Below are 12,794 nucleotides of genomic sequence, written 5' to 3'. Positions count from 1 at the left end.
GTGACCAATAAGAGGGGAAGTAAAAGTAAGAACAAACAGGCAGGGTTTTAACATGGGAGCACCAAACAGATTTGGATATCCCAAAGATGAACATGGCAGTAATACTGAAGACTGCTGTGAAGGGAAAATACAAGAAATAAGGAGACTAGTTAATGGTGATTACAACAATCCAGACAAAACACAAATGAAGTATAAACGGAAGCAGCAGCAGTAGGTACTGGAGATGGGGGTGGGTGGGGGTTGGTGGAAAAGGCAAAGTAAGGACCTCTTGCCCTCTTGACCAACACAAAAGAAATTTCATATGGTTTGAAGAAATACCACAGAAGGTGGAAATGGCACAACTGATTACACGGAATGCTGAGGGAGAGGTAAGAGGCCAAAACGACCAGCTACTGTGCATCTGGTTAGGATCTCTAGGTACACCACAAGCAGAATAGACAGTTTGGGAGTGGGATGGGAGCCATAAGGCTGTGACACTGGTGTCTGTCTAGGAAACACCCAATCCACGTGGAGCTGTCCAGGACCATCCTGCTTAGGTGGGTCTGAAGCTTTGGGGTAAGGCAGACTACACATGGCGATCAGACGATGGGTGTGGTTGAAAACAGTGCTGATGAAAGAAGAGTGTCCTGCTGAAACTGACTAGCCTAACTGCAATGTGACCAATATTCAGAGCAATCAGATATTCTCCAGCTCACCCAGCAATTCAGGGGTACAAGCCAGGAGACTACATTAAAAATTAATTCAGAATGGGAATTTGCAGAAGGTCGCAGAAGCCAGAGCTGATGCGGCTGGCAAGAGAATGGCTGAGGCAGTGACTGGAGAAGCCAGGCTCAGCAGAGCAGCAAGCAAGATTGGAGGAAGTGGGCAAAGCCAACGGAAGCAGAGGGTTGAGGACTGGAGATGCGGAAAGGTTCAGCGGCAGGTTCAGTGGGAGTGTAAACAAAGAAAGGAGGTTTTGGTCAAAGAGTTGGTTTATAGATTAAAGATGCCAGAGGAAAAGCCTTGTTAGAAGTCAGGCGTCAGGTCAAGGATGCAGAAATCAGGTGGAGGCAGGATCAGGAAGCTCACAAGCCAGATGCTGTATCAATTTTAAACCAAGGCAAAACCAGCAGTGATCCTAAGTGACCATATGAGACCAAGGTAAAGAAACAAAAATGAAATCCATAAGGACAGAAGATGTGAGAAAGTAACATTCAATAACTGAGCATGGATGTGAACCCCTCTCAGATAGGATGATGGCCAGGAGCTGTGCCTGGAAGGGAGCAGGCTAGTTTAACCTAACTTGCATAAGTGCTACTAGTATAACCCTAATTCTCTTCATTTAGCTGTAGAAGTAATAATACCATCTTCTAATAGGTACAAGTGAACCTAGAGGAACAAACTCAACAGCTAGTCAGTGTTTTCAGATATTTTATGGAACTTTCGGTGACTTATGTGACTGGCAATGCCCTCTGGAGCTTGTGATCTCTGTACTGATTCTGATTTCTCACATCTCTCCTAAAACTTAGATCTGCCATCCCCTCTGCTCCCTAATCTACCCATTTCATTGCTCTAAGACACAAGGGAATCTTCTCTCTGCATAGCGGTTAAGTAGCTGTGTTAGGCCTTCCTAGCTGGGCTCCTCAGCTTCATTTGGAATGGTAGCTCCCTAAACAAAACCTCTGTAAGGCACTAAAGAGTTTGTGGTGGTGCTTCCAAAGACAGAGACCAAAACTATTTTAACAAGCATAAGTAGACATAAAAAAAGAAAAATAATTGTGAAATACAAACACTTTCTGAACAGTTAGTTTTTCCAACAAAAAGAACAGCAGCCCCACCTCCCTTTCTTTGGCTGTAACCTGAACATGCATTTAGATACATCCCTGCACTTACCCACACAGTAACAGCAGTATGTATCTCAGACGGCCCAATCTCTTAAGTCTTATGAAGAATACCTAGCAAATAACTAGATTTTGTATATTTTTTAATGAAATTATTTTTCAGGTTTGAGGTTTTTCAAACCTTTTCCTCTATCTCAAAATCACCCTTTCATCTTCACTGCTCCATGGAATAATCACTCAAAAGCCACGCCAAAAAGTAACAAGTGTTTCTACTTAGGATTGATTTAATTTGTATAAAGGACTTAGAACAATTACTAGCACACAGGAATTACTTGAAAATGTTAGCTATCATGACAAGAAAAAGAAAAGTCCAGCATATCTTGGAGATCTTTCCTAAAGAGTAGACAAAATTCCAGATTCACCCACCAAAGTCTACTTGCCAACACACATGAGCTAACACACACTTTGTTTTAACTAATGCTAGGCTCTCTATGACTAAGTTTAAACATGTCCACATTTAAGTAAGAGACTTCAAATGTATTTTGAATTGAGAAACAGGCAGAATAATCTTTCCACTGAGCGAGTAACACTTGAGAACTCTCACAAAACCGGTGTGTTTACTGGACATTCACCATACCAGTACTGCCTGCATTAAACATTACTGTCTGACCATTTTCCCTTTAAACTGTTAAAGTGATTTTCAAAAGGTCTAAATCTCTGAAGTAATATTTTTACTGCTTTCAGAACAGATTGGGGCCTACTTAACTAGCCTGCATACCACTTACCTCAACTCTGGCTTGGCATATGACAACTAGAGAGGACAGTCTGTGTGTCATGGGTCCTTACTCTCCTCCTCTACCTGTCTGCTAGACATAAAGTCAACCTCTATGGCTTTAGTGCCCCCCAGAGCGCCAAGGGATGAGAAGGTGACATCTGTCAGGATAAACAGTTTAGGTGAGAAACTAGTATCATGACACAATCTTAATCTTCAGTTTACCATGTGAAGGGCTGGTGTGAATGGAAGGTATTCCCCAAGTGGAAAAAAAAATTCATGACAAGCACAGCTCTGTGGCTTAATTCTCAAAAGATCAACATTTGTGAAACTAAAATAAAACTGTATTGTCTTAAATTTTGCATACTCTGTGTATCAAACTTTAAAATGATCTCAAGAGACATACAGGAAGGTGCAATGCTCACTTTACAAAGTAAAGGAGGCCCAGAGAAGTTAAAAGACTTGCCCTAGGTTGCACAGCAAGTTGTTAGCAGCGGAATGAACACTAGGATTCAGATCCTCAGGTCTAGAACTCTTGTCTCTACTATTAGCTACCTTCCACAGGACACAATGGTACACGAGAAGAAAATACTTCATGGGCCTGGCCTTACTAATACCACTTCTTTACCATCTTCTATACCTTCCACTCACCAGGCTGCCTCCTCTTGAGAAATGTATGTACAAAAGAACCCTACCCTGTATTTAATATTTTCCCAAAAAACATGTCTCACGGCAATGGCAACATACAAGAAAAATTACTCGGCATATAGTCAAAAGAGTGCTCAAGTCCCAGAGTGATCAAGGCCTGAGTTCTTGTCCTAACTTTGCCACTGAACACATACACAGCTGTAGACCTGAGGCAGCTACTTAACTTTCCTGCATTTTGACTTCCTCATCTAAGAGGACGAGAATGATAACTGCCCAAGCTATTTCACAGAACTGGTGGAAATATCGATTTTGAAAATGTATGTTAAATACACAAATAAAAAATTACTTCATAAGATTTATTTTAAGGAAAACATAGATTAGATAAAATCTATGCCCACTGAAAATCTATGGTAAATATGTGGAATTAGAGCATGGCATTCTAGGAGCCAACTGGGCACAGTTCCTTTGCAAGGTAAAATGAGGAATTATATACATGCAGTAGGAATGCAATAAATATGAAATGAAGAATTTTCAGCAGGCAGCAGCAAAGTACCACACCTGACATTAGGGTTCTAGTTCTAGTCCTGCCACTAATGAGATGTGTGACTCTGGGCAAACTACTTTACCTCTACAGCCTCAAACTTCTATATCTATAAACATAAGTGAGCCAAACAGACTGCAACATTCCTTCTAAGTCTAAAATTATGATAACTAAATGTAATGTAACACTCTTATTTATAAGGTAAAAGTGATGTAGGCACTAAAACTATAAATTTATGCAAAGGAAAGATAGCAAAGGTATTTCCTAATCTAATATCCAAACTATATAAAAAATTGTCTGGGAAATAAATGGCTTTACAAATAAACTGGTTTTACATACTTACTTGCTAGACCTTGGAACTACCATTTCAGCTAGTGTTTCATACTGCTTAATCCAATCATTGTGGTTTAACCTGCAAAAAAAATACAATAAGCACTGGAAAAAAACAAGTCCTATTTCCTGCCATAAACAAGAAAAGAAAGAACTATTAGACAAATAGTAAATACATCTTCAATCTACTGAACATAAAAAGCTTCAAGTTTCCTACTGGAGAATGAATTTTAATACACTAAGTGAAGCAGCTAATATAGTTCCCATCCTCCTACATCCAATAACTAATGCAAAACAGGCACATCCTAGAAATAAGATTGGAAAGGAAATTTAGCAACAGACAGAGCCTAAATAACTTTTAAACTGTATGGATGATATACATTACCTCATTTAAAAAAAGAAAAAGGCCATGCTGAAATCCCTACCATTTTCATTCAGTGGCCATTATGAAAGACTAGATAAAACTGTATTTACTGAAAGTAAAGTGTACCAGGAAGTATTGTGTAAGAAAAAGTGACAGTAAACTATGTCGTCAAGGAACATTGTGCAACAACCTTCTCTAGAAGCCTTGGCTTTGAGGGTGTGGGGAGAAACCACTATATCTGAGATTCAAAATTAACAATGGTGGTATCTGTAGGCTAGGAAAGAGAATAATTCATTAAAGTGCCCTAGAGCTTATGTTTCAATTATAGTGTACAGAAAATTCTGAAAACCTCTAGTTTTAAGAACAAATTTTAAGTAAAGGTTGAATAAGACAAACCTTTCACCAGGGCAGTTATTTTCCTATATAGTACAAAAACAAAGATACAGAGAAATTTGCTACAACTGATCAGTGTTCCTAGCAGGGAAGCAGGAGAGAGGAAATTATGTAACTGAAACATAAAACTTTAGGAACCAAACCCTTGGTTTTAAGCCCTTCTCCTTGTGTAAAGAGTAATCCAGAAGCTTGCATTCTGCAGTAAAGAGGCATCATTTTCCAATACTCCATTTCCTAACCAGATAAAAATGCAGAGCACAGTGAGGGAAGGCTTCGCGCAATGATGCCCTAGGAGTCCCAGATCTCCCACCTGTCTGGATCCCAGGGATTCCCCAATAGCAAGAGCTCAGTGTAAGGAAGTGAAACGATTAGCAGTGGTTAAAACACATACACACACTCACACTCCACCACACACAAACATAGAGAGCTCTATGAGTGTTCAAAGGATTCATCTGACCAAGTTTAACAAAGATAAAATGCTAATTAACACAGAAGGTCTACTCTAAAGGACACTTCAAGGGTCGTCTAATCCAGAGATCGACCACCTATGCTCACAGCCTGTGCCTTTTCCTGCAAATAAAATTTTATTGAAACACAGCCATATCTATTCGCTTAATTTATTGTCTATGGCTGTTTTCAGCCACAATGGCAAAGTCGATGTGGCAGATTGAGTAGTCACAACAGAAACCATGTGGCCTACATAGTCTAAAATATTTGCTATTTGGCCCTTTACAGAAAAAGTTTGCTAACCCCCTGATCTAATCCATCATTTGCTTCTTATGGGGCTTAATTTATCCTACCCAGTCATAAAGAAACACAAACACAAAGACTTCCCTAATCATTTTGAAAAATCTGTGTTTTTAAAAAATCCAATGGGGAAGCAGATGTGGCTCAAGCAACTGGGCTCCTGTCTACCATACAGGAGGTCCAGGGTTTGATACTCAGGGCCTTCTGACGAAGGCAAGCGGGGCCATGTGGCAAGTTGGCCCACACAGAGTGCTGCCCAGCACAGGAGTGCTGACCATAAGAGATGCAGCAGACCAGGGAGCTGAGGTGGCTCAAGAGAATGATCACCTCTCTCCTACTCCGGAAGGTCCCAGGATCGGTTCTCAGAGCCACCTACTGAGAATACAAGCAGACACAGATGAACACACAGTGAATGGACAGAGAGAGCAGACAATGGGGGGCGAAATAAATAATCTTTAAGAAAATAAACTAAAAAATTTTAAAAAACCAATAATTTAGCATTACTTAACTATTAAATAGCCAACTCTACCAAGTTTCTAAATTTGATTTGGAATCTCAAGTTGTACTTGAGATGACAGGTTATGAACTTATTTCCACTGCACGTGTCTCATGAAAATATGTTGGATAACAGAATGAATGGCAAGGTTCCCTTTACACTTGTGTTTTCTAGAATACTTCAAACTGCAATATCAGCTACTAACATTCTTCTTATATTTTAATAAGTAAAAACCATTTGTAATAGAATGACGTACTTTGGAACTACCACCAATAATGTGATGAGATACTCTGAATCAAGAACAAAGTCATCCTTCTTCACAATTTCTGCTAGACTTCTAGTTAGCAAACTTCCTCTGAGGAATAACAAAAAAATCATTAGGCTGATAACTATGTGTTACAATTAATTACATAAATAATTATGTGCTATAATGACGAAATTGGAGGCTATTCGGTCACATATTTTATATATGTATTTGTCTTAAGAGATAAGCAGGAGTCGTAGTTAAGAAGTCAAAATTTAGCTGAAAATAAAATAAAAAAGAGAAAAATTTTTTTGGTTGAAAAGTTTCTATCCCTGTAACCAAAGATATGTCAACATTTGGCAAAATTTGCCTTTAATATCACCCTTTGTGTTTAATTATTTTAACTCAACTTTTCTCTTGATTACATATATAGTATCATGTCTGGGAAACTGCTATTCATTAGACATCAATTAAAGTCTATTTCATAGTTATAAAATTCTATCACCTAAGCACAACCTTTGGATTTCCTCCCTCACCTTGGGTATCATTTGGTTAGTTAGCCTAATAACCATCTCTTTCAAATCAATCTTCAAGTGGTCTTCCAGTAACAATCTTTCATAATTAAAATGTCATGCTCTGTTACATCACTGACGAGTATCCAATCACCTTTCCCTCTGGGGATTCTGGACAGGGATGGATAATCTGAGTAGTTAAGTTCTGAAAGCTACTTGGAATAGTTATACCCAATAAAAGGAGAACAATCAAAATAAGTGTGTCCTATTTTAAGAAAACCAACTGTGTGAAAAATAAACTTGGAAAACATACAAATTAGAAAATGACTGTTTACATCATAAAAGGAGTCTTTAAGCTCCTTTTAGTTTTAAATTAAACTATGATTTAATTTAAAACAATTAACTTTGGCCACTTTTTCAGTGAAATATCAAGGAATAAAAAGGGATAAACCAGGACCTAATTCTACTTCCAAGTATTACGAACAAGTATAATAAATCAGCCTCACACTTGTTTTAACTAGCCTAAATCTGTAAATTTACACCTTAATGGACTTTTCTCTGTGTACTAAAAAAAAACCCATTTTGATAACAGAAACAACATAAACTGGAACCTACTAAAACCCAACAATATCTAACTCAATATATGCTAGAATGCTTCCCCAATTTTTAACATTCACATATACTTGATATGCTTACGCATTCTTCCGTTCCAAATTCTGAAGATTCCCTTTCAGGTTATTGTATGCAGATGCTCGAGATTTCAGGTCATTGTCAATCTGAGTTACCCCCTTTAAAATAAAAGAAGAAAAATAAAATTTTCCTAAATCTGTCCCAATTCAATTAAAATAGCTATACTTTACCATTTACTTTTACCAAAAAAAACTCACTAGTTCCCGATCTACAAACGATTCTATTTTAAAAGTTCAACCTTTAAAAAATCATTTTAAAAATATGCTGCTTTATTTTTGATGGCAGTGATAATTTCTACTAATAGATGATGTGTTTATTTTACATGTATCTTAATTACTTAATATTTCTTTAAAAAAAAAAAAGATTTATTTATTTCTCTCCCCTTCCCCCCAGCTCCAGTTGTATGTTCTCTGTGTCTATTCGCTGCGTGTTCTTCTTTGTTGGCTTCTGTTGTTGTCAGCAGCATGGGAAATCTGTGTTTCTTTTTGTTGTGTTATCTTGTTGTGTCAGCTCTGTGTGTGTGCGGTGCCATTCCTGGGCAGACTGCACTTTCTTTCGCGATGGGCGGCTCTCCTTACGGGGCGCGCTCCTTGCGCGTGGGGCTCCCCTACGTGGGGACACCCCGCGTGGCAAGGCACTACTTGCGCGCATCAGCACTGCGCGTGGGCCAGCTTCACATGGGTCAAGGAGGCCCGGGGTTTGAACCGCAGACCTCCCATGTGGTAGACAGACGCCCTAACCACTGGGACAAGTCCACTTCCCTACTTAATATTTCTTAAGTCATGTAAATGGAATGTAGGACCACTACTAGGTTTGACAATTACTAATTAAAATTCCAAAAGGAACTAAATTATTCCAACTTCACTATCATTACACAAAATATTTTTTCAATGAAATTAAAATTTTAGTTGAATTTATTTATAAATGTTACAAAACTGATTTTTCAGAAAGAAGTCTAAAACTAACAATTTAGAGAGAAAACATAAAGCACTAGATTTAAGATTTGAAGAATTGGTTTCAACTCATGGCTCCCACACTATTACTGTGTGATATAGGATAAGTCACCTCACCTCTCTGAGTCTGCTTCCTTATCTGTAAATTGGAGTAATAATATGGACTTAGATGTGATACATGCAAAAAAAACCTTTCTAAATACTAGAATATATCCTCAAAATTCAAATAATTCTAACCTAATAAAATTACTTTTTTGACCCTATTCAAAACACAGCTCACACTGATCTTGGGACAGCATTTTATTAGTTCTATTTTATCAGACACACTAATGTAAATTAGGATATGAAAAAAAGGACAGAGGGTTATCGGTTTCATTTTTACAAGGTGCAGATACATTTTTCTGTGTCTCCTCCACTTTTCCATCTCTAAAATTACAAGGCTGGAGGATTTCTAAGGTGTCAATTTTGAAATTCCAAAATCTTATTCTCCTAATAACACTTCCATCTACCAAAAAGATGATGTTAAGTAGCATACAGTTTAAAACTAATCATCTCTGAGTAGACTTTTTCCTTTACATTTTAAGCAATAACATTCCACCTCACAGAAGGTCTGATTCAATTTGTAATTCTAAATAAAACAGGAAAATCATTCAACTTAAATTTAACAGCCCTAGTCTTTTCTGTGGTTTGTTACCATGTAACCATGGCTTTAAAAGTCACTGTACAATAATTGTTTTCATGAGTGACTATACCATTTTCTACTATGTAACTTCCTACTCATAACATTAATAAATTGTGGCCCTAATATTTGTCCATTTCTTTTGGTGGTAAATTATTGCTCAATTTTGTTCACTAAATAATCAGGAACAAAATTTTCTGTAAATAATTCTTATTTCAAGAATTCTCACAAGGTGAGTAATATTACATATTTAAAACCCATGTTCTTTATTCTAATTTGACTTAACAAGTCTTCATATAAAGTCCTGATGTTGACTTTCCTTTAAAAGCCTCATCTTTTGCCACTCTCCTACCTACCTAATGCCCAACCACAGTGGTCTTATCTTTCCGAAATTCTACGTTCCTTCCCACCTCCATGCCTTAAAAATGGGTCCTCCTCTTGGCTCCTCTCTTCTCTGCCTGCCCTCCAGCATGCCCTTTTAGACCCTCATCAAATATCACCTCTCTTAAAATCTCATTAAGGTATACCCAGTCCAGTCTTCTCTGTGTTCCATCTCTTTGGTCCCCATCCTTATTCCTTATTCCAGTTTACAGGCTGAGAGCAGTATTCTTTCACCTTTGTATTCCCAGGCTCATATTGACATATTTAACGTACTCAAGTCTTGAAGAACTAAACCAGCATTAAAACTGTACTGTTCTGGGAAACGGACTTGGCCCAGTGGTTAGGGCGCCCCCCTACCACATGGGAGGTCCGCGGTTCAAACCCCGGGCCTCCTTGACCCGTGTGGAGCTGGCCCATGTGCAGTGCTGATGCGCGCAAGAAGTGCCCTGCCACACAGGGGTGTCCCTGCGTAGAGGAGCCCCACGGGCGAGGAGTGCGCCCCGTAAGGAAAGCTGCCCAGCACGAAAGAAAGTGCAGCCTGCCCAGGAATGGCACCGCCCACACTTCCCGTGCCGCTGACGACAACAGAAGTGACAAAGAAACAAGACGCAGCAAATAGACACAGAGAACAGACAACCAGGGGTGGGGGTGGGGGTGGGGGGGGTGGGGGTGGGGGTAGGATGGGGATTAAATAAATAAAATCTTAAAAAAAAACTGTACTGTTCAATTAAAATTATTTTACACGTTATCTTTTATTTTTTAATTTATTTTATTTATTTCTCTCCCTCCCCTGCCCCAGTTGTCTGTTCTATGTCCATTTGCTGCGTGTTCTTCTTTATGTCCGCTTCTGTTGTTGTCAGAGGTACGGGATTCTGTGTTTCTTTTTTTGTTGTTGTGGCGTCATCTTGCTGTATCAGCTCTCCGTGTGTGCAGCGCCATTCCTGGGCAGGCTGCACTTTCTTTCACGCTGAGCGGCTCTCCTTATGGGGCGCACTCCTTGCACGTGGGGCTCCCCTACGCAGGGGACACCCCTGGGTGGTGCGTCACTCCTTGCACGCATCAGCACTGCACATGGGACAGCTCCACACGGGTCAGGAGGCCCAGGGTTTGAACCGCAGACCTCCCATGTGGTAGACGGGCACCCTAACCACTGGGCCAAGTCTGCTTCCCTACACGTGATCTTTTGAACATGTATGTCCTCAAACCTTAACAAAAATGAGCTATAACCATAAACATATAACTCAAAAACAAAAGAATACAAGATCTTAAAATGTGATTTTGTTCAATAATCCTAAAATTTGTTTTTCAGCTTAAAGACAAGGATTGTTTCCCTGCTGATATATCTAAACAGTACAGTCTTCTCTGAAAAACCCAATAACATTTATAATTCATATGTCAAATATCTCAGGTATACAGGGAAGTAAATGTTTAACTTTGCTACTTTAATAACAAAGTTATTAAACTTTGTTTAATGTTTACAACATTAAAACACGCTCATCAATAATCCAACAAAAAGACTACTTTCAATTCCAAATATGAATGAGGAATGTATCAAATAGGCAATCTGATAAGCACTCAGCTATGTCATTCCACCTTTTATCTTGTTGCCATTTCTTGATTCTATTATATATAAAACTAACCACCCCAACTACCATATCACATTTTTATTTTATTTTTGGTATTAACTTTATTCTATTTACTGTATAATTAAAGTATATAAAGGATTATTTCCACAGATGGGTAGGCGGCACAGGACAATCTCTCTCCCACCAAAAAAGCTGCATATTTTGATAAGTGTTTGTCCTAGAGGGGAAACTGCTAATTTTCATTAGCAGTGCTGTGCAAGGTTTTGCCATAAACAGCAACCTAAAACCAGCCTGCAGTGGAGGTTTTGGTCCTCTGCTCAGGTGCCTGGACAGAAGTCATAAGCTGCTGAGCATGACATGGGAAGAAAAGGCAGTAAAGATGGAAGGCATGCCAGATCCCTTGTAATAGGGTACTGCTTTTCCTCCCCACCACCACCACCCTTTTCTTTTTAATTCATCTCTGTAAGAAGGTGCTTAGGCAGAGATCCCAGAGAAAAAGAACAGGTCAAAGACTCCTTTAACTTTGCTACACTACAGGAGCTGGTGCAGAAGAACCTACTATCTCATGGTTCAGGCAGACCCAGTATGGAATGCAAAATAAAAGTAATGCTTATAATAAACAATTTTGCTTGGACTGCTAGATGGCCAGGCCTCAGCCTTTAATCTGGTGTAGCCCTAGTCTCACTTGTCAACAGCGAAAAATTAGTTCAGTTAGAAGAACCAACTGGAATCACACCAGTTGCTATCCTCATGCTCATTGTTAGAAAAAGATTGACTTGTATGAACATTATTATCTATTATTTCCTGGGGACTGTTTTATTCTTCCCAAAAGACTGTTGACAGAGTAACCCTCAAAAATTGAAAGCTTATTAAAGCCTACTAATCCTGGTCTGCAGTTCCAAAAGAACTGACTTTTTGAGCTGATATAGAAAAGCTCTACCTTCTTGCAGATGATCAAATGACCTGCTATCCCACCCCAAATCTTAGCCTGAAGTATATTTCAGTGAAGGCAGGTATAGTTGTATTAGTCAGCCAAAGAGGTGCTGATGCAAAATACCAGAAATCTGTTGGCTTTTATAAAAAGGTATTTATTTGGGGTAGAAGCTGACAGTTACCAGGCTATATAAAGCATAAGTTACTTCCCTCACAAAAGTCTGTTGCCACATGTTGGAGCAAGATGGCTGCCGACATCTGCAAGAGTTCAGGCTTCCTTTTCCCCTTAAGGCTCCATGATCCCAGCTTCTTCCAATATCAGCTGTAGGCTGGGATAAGCCTCCTCTCTCTCCTGGGGCTCATTTCTCTCTGAGCTCAGCTACTCCGCTCTCTCCACAGGCCAGCTATACACTATCAGATGAATGACTCATGCCTCTTCCCAGGGCCTCTGCCATTTCTAATGGAGCCTTCTCCCTTTCTTCACATACCTGCTTCTCTGTGCATTTACCTGGGGCTCCAGCATTAAAACTCTAACTTTGTCCTCTGCCATGTTTTCTCTGTGAGTTCCCACCTCCTTAGGGCATCCTAATGATGTGGCCCAATCAAAGCCCTACTCATAATTTAATCAAGTAAAAGTGAAACCTCTGAATCATACAATCGAAGGGTATCACTAGCCCAGAGGAACATATCAGTTTTCAACCATAA

At 39.2% G+C, this 12,794-nt stretch overlaps 1 protein-coding gene across 1 annotated transcript in view; it reads right to left on the bottom strand.

The window, feature by feature from the left end:
• Positions 1-12,794, bottom strand: part of ATP6V1C1 (ATPase H+ transporting V1 subunit C1) — a 61,189-nt gene that overhangs the window by 13,647 nt on the left and 34,748 nt on the right. Inside the window, exons 6-8 of the mRNA XM_004457584.5 lie at positions 7,564-7,655; positions 6,368-6,466; positions 4,125-4,193 (exon numbers count right to left, since the gene is read on the bottom strand). Of these exons, the coding sequence (XP_004457641.3) occupies positions 4,125-4,193; positions 6,368-6,466; positions 7,564-7,655 (260 nt within the window). The remainder of the gene's footprint in view (positions 1-4,124; positions 4,194-6,367; positions 6,467-7,563; positions 7,656-12,794) is intronic.

This window comes from Dasypus novemcinctus, chromosome 14, assembly GCF_030445035.2.
Source record: "Dasypus novemcinctus isolate mDasNov1 chromosome 14, mDasNov1.1.hap2, whole genome shotgun sequence".
Lineage (NCBI taxonomy): Eukaryota > Metazoa > Chordata > Mammalia > Cingulata > Dasypodidae > Dasypus > Dasypus novemcinctus.
Note: the sequence above shows the minus strand (reverse complement) of the source record. Positions and strands in the feature narration are given on the sequence as shown.